The sequence below is a fragment of the Chiloscyllium plagiosum genome, unplaced genomic scaffold (genome assembly GCF_037043375.1).
Source record: "Chiloscyllium plagiosum isolate Xiang-an unplaced genomic scaffold, Cpla_swu_hap1 HiC_scaffold_8, whole genome shotgun sequence".
In the NCBI taxonomy this organism is placed as follows: domain Eukaryota; kingdom Metazoa; phylum Chordata; class Chondrichthyes; order Orectolobiformes; family Hemiscylliidae; genus Chiloscyllium; species Chiloscyllium plagiosum.
This window is the reverse complement of record NW_028270146.1, coordinates 96,667,323-96,686,116: the sequence shown is the minus strand read 5'-3', so window position 1 is coordinate 96,686,116 and position 18,794 is coordinate 96,667,323. Positions and strand designations below refer to the sequence as shown.

Sequence of the window (18,794 nt, the reverse complement as noted above, 5' to 3'; positions counted from 1 at the left end):
GTATCCAAATGGCTAGTTCTCCCTGTATTCCTTGAGATCTAACCTTGCTAACCAGTCTCCCATGGGGGACCTTGTCGAACGCCTCACTGAAGTCCATATAGATCATATCTACCACTCTGCCCTCATCAAACCTCTTTGTTACTTCTTCAAAAAACTCAATCAAGTTTGTGAGACATGATCTCCCATGCACAAAGCCATGCTGACTATCCCTGATCAGTTCTTACCTTTCCAAATACATGTACTTCTGGCCCTCTGGATTCCCTCCAATAACTTGCCCACTACCGATGTCAGGCTCACTGGTCTATAGTTCCCTGGCTTGTCTTAACCATCTTTCTTAAACAGTGGCACCAGGTTAGCCAACCTCCAGTCTTCCAGCACCTCACCTGTGACTATCAATGATACAAATATCTCAGCAATCACTTCCCTAGCTTCCCTTAGAGTTCTAGGCTACATCTGATCAGGTCATGGGGATTTATCCACTCTTATGCGTTTCAAGACATCCAGCATTTCCTCCTCTGTAATATGTACATTTTGCAAGATATCACCATCTATTTCCCTACACTCTATATCTTCCATGTCCTTTTTCAAAGTAAATACTGATGCAAAATACTAATTTAGAATCTCCCCCATCTCCTGCGGCTCCACACAAAGGCCACCTTGCTGATCTTTGAGGGGCCCTATTCTCTCCCTAGTTAACCTTTTGTCCTTAATGTATTTCAACTTTTAGATCTGGTCTATCCTTTTATCTGAATTAAAATCTATCTGCCATTTCTGTTCCCAAGTCACCAATTTTTCTATATCCTGTTGTATCCTTTCACAATTGCCGGCACTATCAGCAACTCCACCAATCTTCATGTCATCTGCAAATTTACTAATCAGATCACCTACATTTTCCTCTAGATCATTTATATATACTACAAACAACAGAGGACCTAAGAGATCACTAGTTGCTGGTTTCGATTTTGAAAAACACCCTTTCACCCTCTATCTTCTATGACCAAGCCAGTTTTGTATCCATCTCGCCAGTCCGTCCCAAATCTAATGTGATTTTAGTTTTTGTACCAATCTGATAAAGTGGGACTTTATCAAGTACCTTACTAAAGTGTATATAACCTACATCCACAGCCATTCCCTCATTAATTATCTTTGTCACCTCTTCAAAACATTCAGTCAGTTGGTGCACACATCTTGTCCCAAGAGCTTCCCCACCATAGACATCAGGCTCACTGACCTATAATTTCCTGGATTATCCTTTCTTAAGCAAGGGAACAACATTGACTAATCTCCAGTCCTCTGCAACCTCACCTGCGGTGAAAGAGGATGTGAAGATATCTGCTAATGCCCAAGCGATTTCTTCCCTTACCTCTTGCAGTAACCTAGGATAGATCCCATCTGGCCCTGGCAACTTCTCTACCATAATGGAATTTAGGATACTGAAAACTTCCTCCTTCAAATCAGTCTGAGTGATGGCGCTCATGTCAGGGATAAAGTTGTGAACAGGGGGAGAGGACCCAGCAGGTCATTGTACACATCGGAACCAATGATATAGGAAAGGAAAAGGATGAGATTCTGAAGGGAGAATATCGAGAGTTAGGCAGGAATTTAAAAAGGAGGTCCTCGAGAGTAGTAATATCTGGATTACTCCCGGTGCTATGAGCTAGTGAAGGTAGGAATAAGAGGATAGAGCAGATGAATGCATGGCTGAAGAGCTGGTGTATAGGAGAAGAATTCACAGTTTTGGATCATTGGAATCTTTTCTAGGGTAGATGTGACCTGTACAAGAAGGACGGATTGCACCTGAATTGGAAGGGGACTAACATAGTGGCAGGGACATTTGCTAGAGCTGCTCGGGAGGATTTAAACTAGTAAGTGGCTGGGGGGGACCCAGGGCGATAGTGAGGAAAGAGATCAATCTGAGACTGGTACAGTTGAGAAAAGAAGCGAGTCAAACAGGGCAGGCAGGGACAAAGCAGAGGACAAGGTAGGACTGATAAATTATGCTGCATTTATTTCAATGCAAGAAGCCTGGTGGTGGAGGATTGTTTTTCAGACTGGAGGCCTGTGACCAGTAGAGTGCCACAAGGATTGGTGCTGGGACCACTACTTTTCATTACTTATATAAGTGATTTGGATGTGAGCATAAGAGTATAGTTAGTAAGTTTGCAGATGAGACCAAACTTAGAGGTGTAGTGGACAGTGAAGAAGGTTACCTCGGATTACAACGGGATCGTGATCAGATGGGCCAATGGGCTGAGGACTGTCAGATGGCTTTTAATTTAGATAAATGTGAGGTGCTGCATTTTGGGAAAGCAAATCTTAGCAGCACTTATACACTTAATGGTAAGGTCCTAGAGAGTGATGCTCAACAAAGAGACCTTGGAGTGCAGGTTCAGAGGTCCTTGAAAGTAGAGTCATAGGTAGATAGGATAGTGAAGAAGGCATTTGCTATGCTTTCCTTTATTGGTCAGAATATTGAGTACAGGAGTTGGGAGGTCATGTTACAAATGTACAGGACATTGGTTAAGCCACTTTTGCAATACTGCATGCAATTCTGTTCTCCTTCCTATCGGAAGAATGTTGTGAAACTTGAAAAGGTTCAGAAAAGATTTACAAGGATGTTGCCCGGTTTGGAGGGTTTGAGCTAGAGGGAGAGTTTGAATAGGCTGGGGCTGTTTTCCCTGGAGCGTCAGAGGCTGAGGGGTGATCTTATAGAGGTTTAGAAAATCATGAGGGGCATGGATAGGATAAATAGACAAGGTTGTTTCCTTGGTGTGGGGAGTCTAGGACTAGAGGGCATAGGCTTAGGGTGAGAAGGGAAAGATATAAAAGAGACCTAAGGGGCAACGTTTGCACGCAGAGGGTGGTGTGTGTGTGTGTGTGGAATGGGCTGCCAGAGGAAGTGATGGTGGCTGGTACAATTGCAACATTTAAAAGGCATCTGGATGGATATATGAATCAGAAGGGTTTGGAAGGATATGGGCTGGGTGCTGGCAAACGGGACTAGATTAGGTTAGGATATCTGGTCAGAGTGGACAAGTTGGACCGAAGGGTCTGTTTCCGTGCTGTACATCTCTAAGACTCTTTGAGATTGGAGGTTGGATAAATAGTTTGATAACTTAGCAACAATGGAGCAGTTAAAGAGGTGGTGATTAATTAGAGCTGGCCTGGGAGTGAATAGAGAGGTTATCCTTTTTGACTGCTGAATTGTGCAAGGATAATGAAGTCCTGATGCCCGAAACATCGATTTTACTGCTCCTCGGATGCTGCCTGAACTGCTGTGCTTTTCCAGCACCACTCTGATCTAAACTCTGGTTTCCAGCATCTGCAGTCATTGTTTTTACCAAGGATAATGAAGAAAGAGAAACTAAATTTAAACATAAAGAAGAAATCCTGCTAATGCTTTTATATGGTTTTACAGTCTTTAAACTCAACTGGCAGCAAAGTAAATTGTGAAGAGGACATAGAGAGTACACAAAGGGACTTAAAAAAGCAAAGTGTGTAGGCAAAATAAAGCAGACAGACAATAACATGAAAAAACGTGAACTTGTCCACTTGGACATAGAGAATATAATATTATTTGAATGGTCAGAGATTACAGAATTCTTTGACACAGAGAGATGTGGGTGTCCTGGTAAATGAATCAAAGAAAAGTTGGTGTACAATCCTACAAGTGTTTAGAAGGCAAATGATACATTTACGTTTATTGTAAGGGGAATTAAGTATAAAATTAGGTAAGTATTGCTGCAGCTGTACAGGACCTTGGTGTGGTTACATCTGGAGTGGCGTGTTCAGTTATGATCTTCTTACATAAGGAGCAATATAATTGCATTTGAAGAGTTCGGAAAACCCATTCTACTGACTCCCAGAATGGAGGAATTATTAGGAAAGATTGAGCAAAATAGGCCTTTACCTTTGGAGTTTAGAAGAATAAAAAAACACTTCATTCTTTTCACTTTTTGCCTGTTCCACATGTTTCTGTACCATTACATATCACCATACATGTTACTTAGTTGGAAGTTTAGTGATGTTTCCTATTAATTCTTGACTGAAAATGTGTTGCTGGAAAAGCGCAGCAGGTCAGGCAGCATCCAAGGAACAGGAGAATCAACGTTTCGGGCATAAGCCCTTCTTCAGGAAACTCTATTAATTCTTGACCACCAGCAAAAGAATGTTCAGAGAATGCTATTTGGAGTCACTTGTGACAACTTCTGTGCAGCAAGTGAAAACCTTTGGACTCACACGTTCAAAATCAGAGTTCACAAGGTCAGCTCTAGACCTGTAGCTCAGCACCATGTGGAAAAGTTTGATGGCACACCCTGATCATAAGCAAACTTTGGGTTGGATTATCATAGTTGTGGGTGAACTATGCAATGTGTAGAAGAATATTCAATACCTTCTCAAAACGGGCTTGGATGAGATTGGCTTTATCGATGAGCCTCTGCTTCATGTCGGTTAAGCAGTCATTCCTGAGTGTCATGGCTACTTTCTTTGTAATTCTTCTGGGCTGTCCGAGTCGAGCAAGGAATGGTGCAAGATAATCAAGCTCCTCCTCAGCACGCCGCAGTCGCTGTTCCTCCTCTAACCGCACCTGAGGAATAAAGTATTTGCCACAGCATAAATTGTTAACGTCATTTGAAAACAGTAAGAAATAATTCCCAGCTCCACTGCTTGGGTAGCTGATCACATGTGTCACCGTAGAATGTGCCCCATTCCTATTGGCTTTGGAATAATCAGAATGGGTTCTTTAAAAATCACATTAATGTCAAGGTGGCAAAATTGACAATTATTCCAATATCTTATTATTGTGGTTACTATCAATCAATATTGTGCTTCTGAACCGGATTTTCATTAAGTGTAAGTACAGCATGCACAATATCAAGAAGAGTTTATATGAGATTAGATTCCTTACAGTGTGGAAACAGGCCCAACCAGTCCACACCAACCCTCCGAAGAGTAACCCACCCAGACCCATTTCCCTCTCACTAATGCACCTAACACTACAGGCAATTTAGCATGGCCAATTCACCTGACCTGCACATCTTTGGACTGTGGGAGGAAACAGGAGCACACGGAGGAAACCCACGCAGACACGGGAAGAATGTGCAAACTCCACACAGACAGTCGCCCGAAGCTGGAATTGAACCTAGGAACCGGTGCTGTGAGGCAGCAGTGCTAGCCACTGCGCTGCCCTACAATAAAAGGACAGGGTGAACCATGAAATGACCAGTAAAATCGAGCAAACGTGGGTTTGAAACTAGCAAGCATGGGACGAAAGAGGAAAGTCCCAGCAAAAACTGAGTTTGAAGTATGATATTGTGTAATTAGATATAATTCATCATGATAGGAAGGATGTGAGAAAGAGGAACAGCATGTAATTTAGTATTCTTGAAGATTAATGATGAGGTGAAATTACTTCTCAAGGGTCATGAATTTGTGGAATTCACTATCCCAGAGTGCAATGGATGCTGCAACATGAGTAAGTTTAAGGAGGAGATAGACAGATTTTTAATTAGCAATGATTTGAAGGGTTGTGGAGAGCAGTCAGAAAAGTGGAATTGCAGCTGAGCTGAGGTTAGCCATAATCCTATCAAACAGTAGGCTAGGCTTGAGGGGCTGAACTCCTGCTCTTAGTTCTGATGTTGTTTTGATCACAAAGCTGACCAGGAATCTCTCTCCAATTCTTACTGCCACTTATTTATGTTGGAAGGGTTTGCAAATTGGTTTCATCTTATTATAAATGCTCCTTCCTAGGTCAGCATGCAATGGGACATGAACCCAGAGCTTCTGGCTCAGAGGCAGGCTGGCCAACCCACTGAGTACAGGACATCTCAATGGTTGACAGGAGAATCGGGATGTGTAGGTTAGGTGTATTAATCAGGAGTTACCTCCGGAACCCAGCATGACTCAGTGTCTCATAAGCAATGTGACAACTTTCATACAGCACAAGCAGCGTTCATCAAAGGTTTAAATGATGCAGTGAAATGGCTAACTATGCCATCTGGCTGTGGGTACACTTGTTCAAGGCATCAGAGTAGTCCATCAATCTGACCTCCAGCAGATCAAGAGGATTGCTAAAGTGCCACTCCCCATGGAATACAAATCTCTCAAGGTGACAACAATTCTGTTCCCACCACTGCCACTTTCCTATGCCATTGTTGTTTCACATGTGCCAGCCCAGACTTTTCTTGCTATTTACTTCTTGCTATTAAAATCCTGATACATTTGTCTTCTTCAACAATGGTCTAGTTCTCTTTGACCCTTTGTTAATTTTACTTTAGATAAAGGGAAGAATAACCTCATGCCCCAGAGTTACCATCCTTCAACAAGCAGAGAAATTCACAACAAATCCCATTTGTATGGTATAAATGTAACCCCTCATACTCAAGTCCAATACAACATTGTTACTCACCTGACACCGGATTGTAGGATAATGGGTAGTACTTACATTTTCTAAACATAAGCAAATTTGGGGTACTTCGTTCCAGACTTACCTGCTCCTTTCTGTGTTCTTTAGCCTTTTCATTTCTTTCTGTGTCATACACAGATATAACCAGCTCATTTGCCTTGCGTTCAGCTGCTCTGTCCTTGAGAAATTCACGTATCTTAAACATAGTAATGATCATCTGTTAATTGAGTGGTTTTTAACTCGAAATCCTGTTCAGTGCACAGTTCAAGGTAGAACTTCTGATTGAGTAAGTTCACGTTCAACACTTAATGTGTTCTGTGCAACCCTGCGCTACAACATTTCACAAAAGTACTAACTCAGTTTAGTGCCCATATAATAATATGCACGCCTCATAGCTTAACAATAATGGTGCATATGAAACTTGGCTCTGGGCAAAATGTGCTGTGTTTCCTGAATTACAACTACAATTAAACTTTAGAAATGTCTGGCTAATTTAGATTAAAAAGTTTGGCTGTACCAACTTATACTTAAAGAATGCCAGTCTGATTAGATTAGATTCCCTACAGTATGGAAACAGGCCCTTCGGCCCAACAAGTCCATACCGACCCTCCGAAAAGTAGCCCACCCAGACCAATTCCCCATATTCACCCCTGACTATGGGCAATTTAGCATGACCAATTCACCTAACCTGCACATCTTTGGATTGTGGGAGGAAACCCACGCAGACACGGGGAGAATGTGCAACTCCACACAGTCAGTTACCCAAGGCAGGGATCGAACCTGGAGCTGTGAAGCAGCAGTGCTAACCGCTGAGCCACTGTTGGAAAGACAATTTGTCAAAGTGACGTGGGAGTTGAATACCCAGTCAAGGGAAGTGAAGCACACTCTCCTGTACATTTCACCAATCCAAGTGGCCCATCAGAAGGTTAGAGGTGACTATTGTCCATGATTCTTCTGCTACCAGATATTCAAAAGAACCGTTAAGAAAAAAAAGATTCAAAGAGCATGTTGCAGCACAACATGGAGTTCAGTTTCCATAACACGTTCTCCCATTTTTGTCTGCAAAAGTTGCAACAGAAGAGCCACTGATTCCTTGGAGAAACAGTGAACATCATTACTCCATGTTGTAGATTCATTCGACAAGCTAATGTGCTTTTCTGTAGATGTTTCATCACTTCACTAGGCGGCATTGTCAGTGTGCCTCCAGTGAAGCATTGTTGGTCTGTTTTGCCTGGTATTTACATGTCTCTGTTTTCTGGTACTTTCTGAGTGGTTTGTTTATGGGGTCCAGTTCAATGTGTTTATTGAGTGAGTTCCCGGTTGGAGTGCCAGACTTCAAGAAACTCTCTTGCGTGTCTCTGTTTTGTCTGTGCTAGGATGGTTAAATTGTCCCAGTTGAATTTGTGTCCTTCATTGTCTGTGAGGATGGAAATGAGAGAGTACTGGTTGTGTCATTTACTCCATTTCCCTGGGCTCTCCCTGGATCTTCTGTGTCATTAAACATTCTCATCAAGCCAGTATAGTGCAATGGAGGGAAATCAGAAAGCACTGACCAGTTGATTCCAAATTTATGACTTAATAACCTGATTATTGTAGGAAGAAGGCAAGTGAAGATAATAGATAAGTAAATGGCAACTTGGAAATTTGTTGTATTTTTGATCTTTCAAGGGTCAGAACCTTCAGTTTGGGAGAATCTAGGGAGGTGATGGGTAGTGGAATATCAGAGGAAATAAATGAATAATATGTTTTTGAGACTACATTTAGTAGGCATAATGTTTGGCAATGTTCTCATCCGAGTCAACAAAGCTGAAACTGAGGTAGGGCTTTCAGTCTCCAGAGCCTGTTCCATGATCTATTCAATTAGATCATGATTGATCTATATCTTACCTGCACCTTGGTTCCATTGCCTTTAATACTCTTGCCTAAAGTAAGCCAGCAATCAAACATTTTATGTTTTCCAGTAATCTCTAACATAATTTAGCAAGGAAGTACCTGCCAGTCTAATGTATGAATGGCCTAGCTGTGATACAATTCATTTCCACACAATCCCTATCCAATCTTAATAAAGATTTCTATTCTCAAGTTAGGTTTAAAAACAGGTGCAAAGGGAATAAAAGGAATTGGGAAGGAACTTGGGTGGATTCACTAAATCATGTTGGCACTGGTACAAAGAGGTCCCAGAAGGCCTGTATATTCATCCACACAATTTTTGAGGGTTGGGAGAAGCCAAGTTGAAGCCGTCGAGCTTCATTAAATACTTCCTGTTAGGTGGAGCTGTAATCTTGAGGGAGAGTTTCTCTTTCCCAAACTGGAAGTTTCATTTTACACTTAACAAACCAACGTCTTTCTGACAAATTACGAAAGTGACACAAACACTACCTCATGCTCTGAATCTCTGACACTTTGCATCGAAGCAGCCTGTGTCTTCAGCAGGTCCATCATGGTTTGATACAGAACCACATTTTTGCAAGGCTTCGCCAATGGGTCAACCTGCAGAACAGTAAACATAGTAGATGGATTTCTTTAATGTCAGAATTTCTATTGCTTCTCCTGAGGTAGAAGGTTTATATCTGCTATGATAAAGTATTAGGGTGGCTGCAAGATGATTCATTTTATCGTGAATTCGCCCTCCCACCAAACTTGATGCAAAAGTGATCCTGGTCAGCTTAGAATTTAAAATTTTAAAAATCCAGAAACCCAGCTCCAATCTGTCCATTTCTTGGGATAAGTGGGGGAGGTCAACCAGGAAGGGATTGGTACCTTCAAGATGTTTAAGAGACTGGCATCCTGTGATTTGTCCCACTTTGCTGGCTTAACAGTGACTAGAAAATATCTGGGAAACCTAACAGATGAAAGGAGGTAAGTTCAATTTTGGGAAGGTGGAAGATGCCTTTAGCTCACTACTAGTGGGCCAGAGGGAATAGTAGCTTGTGCAACTATACTCCCTACATCCAACCTATAGAGGGATGGGATCCCTTATCCCATCCTTAACTGAAGACTTTTTTCACAATCATTCATGGGAAATGGACATCACTAGGATCACTGCTCAATCATTCCTAAATGCTGTTGAGAAGATTGTGGTTAGATCAGGTAGCAAAAGGCCAACAGCCCGATCTTAGTAGTGGGAAAATTATAAGAAACAATTATGATGGGCAATTTAAAATGTAAATCATCACTTAGAAAGGTATTGATTCATCAAGGCCAGCCACATAAACCTATAAATAGAAGGTCATTTATGACTAACTGAATGGAATGTTTTGAGAAGGTAACAAGGACGTTCAGTAAAGATAGAACATTTGGTGTAGCCTACATGAATATCAGCAAGGCCTTTGAACAGATTCCCAGATGATTGGCCAAAAGTTCTCTTTCTGTGTTTTTTTAATGGTTCTAGATCACGCCTCAGCCTTTTAAGTTCACAGTAACATACCCCAGCCTTACTACCTTCGAACAAGATATATGCAACATGAAACAAGACTCTGAAACCATGAGGCAACAGCTCTGCTGAGAGTCGAAGATAATGATCTGTTGTTTTAAAATAATTCACATGTCATATTCCAAGTGCCTTTGATGCTTAAAATGCAAGCCTTTAACTGACCTTGGAACCCAAATCACTGATGTCAGGAACAGTACAGGCTTAGGCATCAAATGCTCACCAGTTGTTTTAGTTTATTCAAGGAGATCTGTCACTCATGGTGTGGGTTACTGCCAAATGGAGGCCTCAGGTCATCAGTATGGGATCATCTATGACAGGGACAGATTAACCAGCTCACCTTGACATTCAAAAAGCCCCCTGCCCACAATCTATTTGTTTGTGGCCACCTACCCAATGAGCCACATAAATGCAATTGAGCAGGCCAAAGGTTAGTACTTTCAAGGGCACAGAACAGGCGCATGATGCAAAAACATCCACATGTTAGGGTGGATGAAGCACCAATGATGCTTTAAACAGTAGAAGTTATCGCGGACAAAGCACTCCACTTGATTGGTTCTCCATCAGTTTCCTCCAGCATACAGCATGCACACTTTACAGAATGTACTGCAGTTGTACCTTGGCTTCTTTAATGGCATCTTTCAAACCTGCAACCTCATGGGCAGCTGATGTATGCAAAGCAAGTCCTATTCAAAGTTAAATGCCATCCCAGTTTTGACATATATGCATTCCTTTTTATCAATGGACCAAAATCCTGAAACTTCCTCGCTCACAACACTGCAAGTGTACACACACCACATGGACTGCAGTGGTTCAAAAAAAAGGCTCTCAAACCTTCTCAAGACCTACTACAGATTAGTAGTAAATGCTGGCTATGCCAAGAAGGCCTATATTCAGGGAAGGAATGGACTTTGTGCTGTGCAGAAACTGTGTTAATGTACCTCAAAAGTGACGACAATCTGCTCCATGTTAATCTCCTGGTCATCTTTTTGCATCAAGTTTGGTGGGAGGGCGAATTCACGTTTCAGTGCTGTAATCCTGTCATCCTCTCGATGATAAGTCAAATGGATGTGCTCTGCAGTGATCAGAAATACTTGTTCTGCCACATCCTCGTGAGCTGGCTTTTTTCTGTTTCTGGCAAAACGCTCTGTTATTTTCTAAAATGCAAAGTGAGAAAGCAACAACTCTTATATATATTATACATATATATACATATTATTTGTTTTTCAACAGTTTTACAGAAACAGTGACCACAACGGACACTCAAAGAAAGACGTAATTACGTAGCACATTTTACAACCATAGGACATCCCAAAACAATTTAAAATCAATGAAATACTTTTTGAAGTGGAGTTGTGATAATTAAGAAAATTACTGTATTGTTATAGTACAGAAGGAGGTTGTTCAGCCAGGGAAATTGTGGGATCGAAATGAGAAAAGAACTGTTTTAGAACCAAGGATTGCAGTAGGTTGGCTGCATGTTTTGGAAGCAAGTAATCTCACACCCATTGTAAGCAGTGTTCTCACAGCTGCTGGCATGAGCTGTGGTTAAAATGCGGATGCAGACAAAATGGAACCAAAGAGCTGTGGTTAGTCGGAGCTTTAGTTTATACAAATAACTGGTAATTGGTTACTAGTCCAGAGACCAATCACAAAGGCCTTCTGCTTGCCAACAACTATGTGATGGTTTTCAGGTAACTGAACAGCTTGGGCTTGTGAACAAGAAGGTATCAGATCTCCACTAGCACAGGAGCTGTCTGTTCTCTGAGTAAAAGTCAATTTAAGTCTGAATTAATATTTCCTTCAGCAGTTGCTGTCAGCCATGATTTTAAATCGGCTAGTCAGATATCTTTTATCAGTGAGCCAGCCACTCTGTGATTCCAGTGAAAGCATCCGGAGAAGGACAACTGAGAAGTAGCATTTTGACCAGGATAAGAATCATAACAATCATCTCAAGAATCACCAAATTGCCTTCTCAGTCTTTCCCTCTGCCCATAACACTCATGACTTTTTTTTCCTGTGGCTGTGTGTGTGTGTGTGTAGGTATACATGGGTGTCTATGTGCATGTGAGTGTGCTTGCATGTCTGTCTGTGTGTGTGTTTGTGTCTGTGTGTGCCTAAGTCTGTGTGTGCATGTGTCTGTGTGTGTGTCTGTGCATGCCTGTGTGTGTGTGTGCGTGTGTGTCTTTGTGTGTATCTCCATGTGTGCGTCTGTGTCTGTGACTCTGTGTGTGTGTGCGCGTGTGTGTCTATCTGTCTGTTTGTCTGTGTGTGTGTGTCTGTGTTTGGTGTCCGTCTGTTTGTGTGTCTCTGTGTGTATGTGTGTCTATGTGTGCGTTTGTCTGTGTGTGTCTCTGTGTGTGTGCATTTGTTTGTTTCTGTAGGTGAGTTTGTAACGGGATCAGAGATTTTATTAGCAAAGTCGTACAACGACAGCTCATAACTGTTTATCTGTAGATAGAATCCATTTACTTCTAATAAATAGCAATGTTTGTTCAATACAAAAATCAGGTCCAAATTTTGTCAAAAGGTTGGTAAACTGGGCACTTTGCATACTTTGCAAACCTTTAGTTTTTGTTTTGACTTGGGAATATTGGGGCTTGATTTCTAACATGATATTCCAGTGAGGTGGAACAAATTTGCATACAAAAAGAGCCCGAAATAGCAGTGAGGAGATGCTTGTCTAGTTCTTCTATAAAATAGTGTAATTGGGTTCCTTTAGTTCACCTGGGCGGTTAGACAAAGCCTTGATCAACCTTAATACAACAAAGACTGTGGATGATGAAAGCAGAATGTGCTGGAGAAACCCAGCAGTTCAGGCAGCACCTATGGAGAGAAAGCAGAGTTAACATTTCAAGTCAACTTATAGTTCTGAAAAAGGGTCACTGGACTCAAAAAGGTAAGTCTATTTTCTCAGCACAGATGTTGCCAGAGATCTGCTGAATTTCTTTTGGGTACCTTGATTTACTTTTTAACTGACAGTACTGCACTGGAATGTCTGGATGCGACTTGAACACAGCACTTTCTGACTTAGAGCCAACCGTACAACCCCACTATACCAGGGCTCATGGCATTCATTAAAAAAATGTTTCAGAAATCTTTTCTGCCCTGTATTTTGAGAAAGCATTTTGGATACCATCAGCTGTTTGTTGCCTCATGTCATTGCGGTTGTGATAGCCAACCCAGCTCAGTTCCCAGACAGGGGCGGGATTGAATTCTGCAGGCGTGCTCCCTAATGTATTTCTTCTTCCTGACATGTTGCTCCACTTTGCCTTGCCATGGTTCTACAAAGGTGCTAGCTCAGGCTTTCATACCTATATGACTCTGGTAGTACAGGGCATTTAAGGAGACATTTCATCATTTGTGATGCCCCTCTGAAGTCACAATTGACAGGATTTGTTTGGCGGTATAAAGCAATCTGCATTAAGGTCTTGTAGTAGCTGAAAACAGCCCTGAGGGAAGTAAGAACACAGTCGAGTAGGTCATGTTTCACTGGTTGCCAATGGGACGGGTACCTCTGGATTATTTGGCAACTTTTGTGCCTCGGTTTGTAGAAGGTGTGACCATCGTCAAGATGGCAGCTGTGGGCTAGATTCTAGGGGCTTGTCATCATCTAGGAATCTGCCCCCTAGACTTGAGCTTCTTTGCTGTTGGTTGTTTCTGGAAGAGATGCTGACAAGCATCACTGGTCAGCTTTGCCCATTCTATTCTGGATGGAAAAAAACGAAATTGCTGGAAGCTCAGCAGGTCTGGGCAGCATCTGTGGAAAGATACCAGAGTTACTGTTTCAGGTCCAGCGACTCTTCCTCAGAACCACTCTGGAAGGACCTTGCCTCCTTGTAATGACTGGAGCATTAACAGTAAGCAGGTCCACCTTAGTAGAATTTAGACATCAAGTAATAACCTTGGAAGCTGAATGTGCCTGCTTCCAATTCTGAAGAAGAGTTATATCAGACTTGGAAAATCAACTGTTTCTCTCTCCACAGATGCTGCCAGACCTGCTGAGTTTCTCCAGCATTTTCTGTTGTTACATTCAAGTGCTGAATGGCTCAAGTCAGGTAACATCATAAAGTCTCAGGTCAGTTGCTCACTTACAGTTGCCACATTCTTCAGATGTTGGACTTGGGTTTACAAATAAAGATGCCTTTCCCTCTCTGCATCTTACACTAAGACACCATCAGGAAACTTTAGTGCTTTCTGTGTCAACCACCAAAGTTTCAATGTCCATCAACCACGATAGTTTCAAAGCACAGATTCACTTTTTTTTTAATAGATATTTTTATTAGAAATTTAACATTTTTACAAGTTTACAAAAATAAACAAAACTCTCAGATATAAACATTGATATACAATTAGCTCAAATATACAATAGCCAAAATTTGACAAAAAAAAAACAAAACAACAAAAAAAAACCGAAAAGAAAAAAAAACAAACAAACAAAACTCAACTATCTACTAATCTAACCTACAACTAACCAGGGTGTATATTTAAGTCTCTGACATGCTCGGGATGTGTTAGCATCAGATATGATAAAACCCGTATTCGTGCGGGATTCCTCCCCCGAGGGGCCGCGGACCAGCCAGGTCTGTAGTCTCAATTATATAAAAGCCCTTGTTAGGATAGCCGAAATATCTGTATTTATGTAATTCAAAAAGGGCTGCCATATTTTATAAAATAATTCGGTCTTTCGGTGCACCATATTTGTAAGGAAATCAAGGGGAATACATTCCATAATTAGTCTGTGCCAATTTGAAGGTCCAGGGGGGCCCTCCGCCACCCAGTTCATCAAAATATTTTTCCTTGCACAGAAAGAAAGAATAGAAAATAGTCTCTTCCCGTACGTGTCCAGGGAGGGAAAGTTCGAAAAGCCCAAGAGGAGAGATACGGGGTCCACTTTTATTTCCGTTCCTAAAATTTCTGTCAGGGTACTTGCTACTTTAGTCCAATATCTACGGATCTTATGACAGGTCCATAAGCAATGTACAAGAGTGCCCACCTCTATTTTGCATTTAGGACACATTGGAGATGCTCCTGCCTTAAATTTTGCCAATCGAACCGGTGCTATATGGGCCCTATGAAGTATCTTCAGCTGGATAGCCTGGGTTCTGTTACAGATAGTAATTCTTCTAGCATTTTCCCAGATATCATTCCACGTTTCTGTGGAGATTTCTAGTCCCAGATCCTGATCCCATGTTTTAAGCAGATTATCCATATCTCCCGATACTTCATCATGTAGTAAATGATAAATATTACTGACGGAAGATACCCCCACTGGTCGTAGGACACTACATTCTCTATCGGATTTATAAAAACTATCTAATAACGTAGTCTTCTTCTGTATATAATCTCGAATTTGGAAGTATCGAAAGAGGTCTCTATTGGGTAATCCGAATTTCTGACGCAGCTGTCCGAAAGACATCAGGACCCCATCTTTAAATAAATCCCCGAGACATGAGATACCCCTGGATCTCCAGAGTTTAAAAGTGGCATCTGTTAACCCCGGTTGGAATCCCCATGCTCCCACTATCGGTGCATAGGGGGATGTTTTATGTGAATTACCCTCATTTTGCCGCATTATATTCCAAGCCTTGATTGTATTCAGTATTATAGGGTTTTTACAGTGATCTGTAATGATTTTCCTCTTGTCTGAGAATAAAAGGTTAATAAGTGGGTATTTTACTTGAGAAGCCTCGATGTCCAACCAGATTGATTGTGGATCAGACAAGACCCAATCAGCTATGTAACTTAATAGGGAACTTAATTGATATTTCCTAAAATCTGGGAAGTCCAATCCACCCCTTCCTGTGGAAGCTGTAGCTTCTTCAGCTTAATGAGGGGCCGCCTATGATTCCAGATAAAGGAACTCAGCCAGCCGTATAATTTACATAAAGCCGTCCTCGGCAGCATCACCGGAAGCATTCTCATAGGATATAGGAGACGGGGCAGGATATTCATTTTGATTAATGCTATTCTACCCAACCAGGAAATTGGCAGGTCTCCCCATCGCTGGAGGTCCTGCCTTATCCTTTCCAATAAATACACAAAATTAGCCTTATACAACTGACCAAATACTGGAGTAATAAAAATGCCTAAATATAAGAAACCCTCCAGGGACCAGCGAAAGGGAAAAAGGGAACCGTCCGCTAAGCGGGGTATCACAGCAAGGCCACCCATTGGCATAGCCTCCGATTTTGAAAAATTAATTTTATAGCCTGAGAATGCACTAAATGTATTAATAACTTGGATTAAGCGAGGTATGGACATCAAAGGGTTACTGAGGAATAGAAGAACATCATCTGCATAAAGGGTAATTTTATGTTTACCTGTACCAATCCTTGGGGCCACTATATTAGGATCAGCTCGTATAGCTTCTGCTAGTGGTTCAATTATTAGCATGAATAACAATGGCGAGAGGGGACATCCCTGACGGCAGCCCCTACCCACACTGAAGCTATCCGAGCCGAATCCATTGGTAACCACAACTGCTTTGGGATCACTATACAATGTTGAGATCCATTTGGTAAACACCTGTCCAACACCAAACCTCTCCAATGTGTAAAACAAATATGACCATTCGACCCTATCAAATGCCTTTTCCGCGTCTAATGAAACCACTACTCCTGGTATCTTTCCCTGATGACAAGCTTGAATCATATTCAGAGCCCTTCTAACATTATTAGATGATCTACGGCCCTTAATAAACCCCGTCTGATCCTCCTTTATAATATGTGGCAGTATCCTTTCTAATCTCAGTGCTAACGTTTTAGAGAGGATTTTAAAATCTACATTTAGCAAGGATATTGGTCTGTATGATGTACAATCTTCTGGGTCCTTTCCTTTTTTAAGGATAAGAGAGATATTTGCCTCTTTCAGCGAAGGCGGGAGGCAGCCCTGACTATATGCATAGTTATACATGTCCATAAGTGGACCAACCAGTATTTCTGTAAATTCTTTATAGAATTCAGCTTGAAAGCCATCTGGGCCCGGTGCCTTACCATTTTGAAGGTGCCTAATTGCATCAACTATTTCTTGGGGTGTAAGAGGAGCATTTAGGACCGATACTTGTTCCGGAGTTAGGTCTGGAAAAGTCAAATTTTTAAAAAATGACTGCATCCTCTTCGTCCTATCTTCACAATCCTGTGATTTATATAACTCAGAATAGAATTCTCTAAAGGTCGCATTAATCTTTTTATGGTCATGAGTCAAAATACCCGTACTTTCCTTGATAGACATAATAGTCTGAGGGGCCTTTTTTTTCTTTGCAAGAAATGCTAAGTATCTACCTGGTTTGTCGCCATATTCATATAACCTTTGCTTTGCAAATAATATTTCCCTCTTAGCCGTTTGAGTAAGTGTAGTATTTAGAGCTGTCCTAAGAGCTGTAATCCTTTGCAATTTAATAATAGAAGGTCTATCAGTGTATGCTGTTTCAGCCGCTTTTAAGCGGGCTTCAAGCAGACGCTGTTGTTCTCCCTTTAATTTCTTCTGGGTCGCTGAGTAGGAGATGATCAAGCCTCGCGTGTAAGCTTTGATGGTCTCCCACATCATTGACGGGTTGCTAGCTGTACCTGAATTAATTTCTAAAAAAGTTTTAAATTCTTGAGAGAAGTACTTTACAAATTTACTATCTTTCATTAAGAAGGGGTCCATATGCCAATGCCGAGGGGATGTCCCACTGTTCCTCGCCTTAGTTTCCATATATACAGCAGCGTGGTCAGAAATTGCTATATTACCTATTTTACAGGATGATATGGAATTTTAAAAAATCGAGGGGGCAAAAAACATATCAATTCTGGTATGACATTTATGTGGATTAGAGTAGAAAGAAAAATCTCTGCCCTGTGGATGAAGACATCTCCATACATCTACTAATCCTAATTCTTTGTTCAGATCCATCAATTGTCTAGATCTGGGAGATACTCCTGCAGTACTCTTAGGAATCCTGTCTATTTCCGGATCCATAATACAATTAAAGTCTCCCCCTATAATTATATGACGGGCATCAAAAGCCATCAATTTTGAAAAGGCTTCCGTTATAAATTTAAAGGGGTGTGCCGGGGGGCAGTACAAATTTAAAATCCCATATTCCTCTCCATTTATGAGGGCTTTAATCAAGATATACCGTCCAGATTCATCTTTTATCTGCTTTAGGATTTTGAAAGGGAAATTCTTCCGAACAAGAATAACAACTCCCCTGCTTTTTGAGCTAAAAGAAGAAAAAAAGGCCTGATCAAATCCGCCCTGTCGTAATTTCAAGTGTTCTTTATCTGACAGGTGTGTCTCCTGTAGGAGAGCTATATCAACTCTTTCCTTCTTAAGATTTGATAATATTTTCTTCCTTTTAAGTGGCGAATTACTCCCCTTGACATTCCAGGTGCACCACTTAACCGATTGATCAACCATAATCCTCTGGGCCAATCCGAGACCCCTCGGGAGGGGGAACCCTATCCAGAACATCCCGAGCATGGAACATGTAAAATTTACAAAAATAAAGCCTCTTTAATAATACAGTAAAAAACTATTTCTAAATAAAAAAAATATAAAATGTATCTAAGTGGAGACTTTCCCCCTTGTTCCCAGGGGGCATCACTTCCTCTCCAAAAATCCCTCATATCCTCTCCCAACCAATGCCCCACCCTTGACCCAGGCACTCCTCAATAAAATGAGGAAAATTCAAATATAATACAAAGCTAGAGTTAACAGTGAGCACCCCACCCCCACCCATACCAACACCTGGGTATATTTGGTAATGTTAATACCATATATAAACATATAACTATAAAATTACCAGTTCAACAAATAATAATTAAATATGATAATACAAAATAACGAAGGGAAAAACAACCCCGCTCCTAAAGACAGAGGTAAAATCGAATAAGGTAACCACCTACCCCCACCAACATTAACCAAATCCCCCAGCTTATATATATATACATATATATACATACACATACACAC

General features: G+C 41.3%; 1 protein-coding gene across 2 annotated transcripts in view; it reads right to left on the bottom strand.

The window, feature by feature from the left end:
* Positions 1-18,794, bottom strand: part of drc7 (dynein regulatory complex subunit 7) — a 100,203-nt gene that overhangs the window by 17,024 nt on the left and 64,385 nt on the right. For both annotated transcript variants that reach the window (XM_043698240.2, XM_087990142.1), the window contains 4 exons: positions 10,778-10,993; positions 8,786-8,896; positions 6,492-6,602; positions 4,394-4,588 (listed from right to left, as the gene is read on the bottom strand). In XM_043698240.2, coding sequence (XP_043554175.1) covers positions 4,394-4,588; positions 6,492-6,602; positions 8,786-8,896; positions 10,778-10,993 — 633 coding nt within the window. The remainder of the gene's footprint in view (positions 1-4,393; positions 4,589-6,491; positions 6,603-8,785; positions 8,897-10,777; positions 10,994-18,794) is intronic.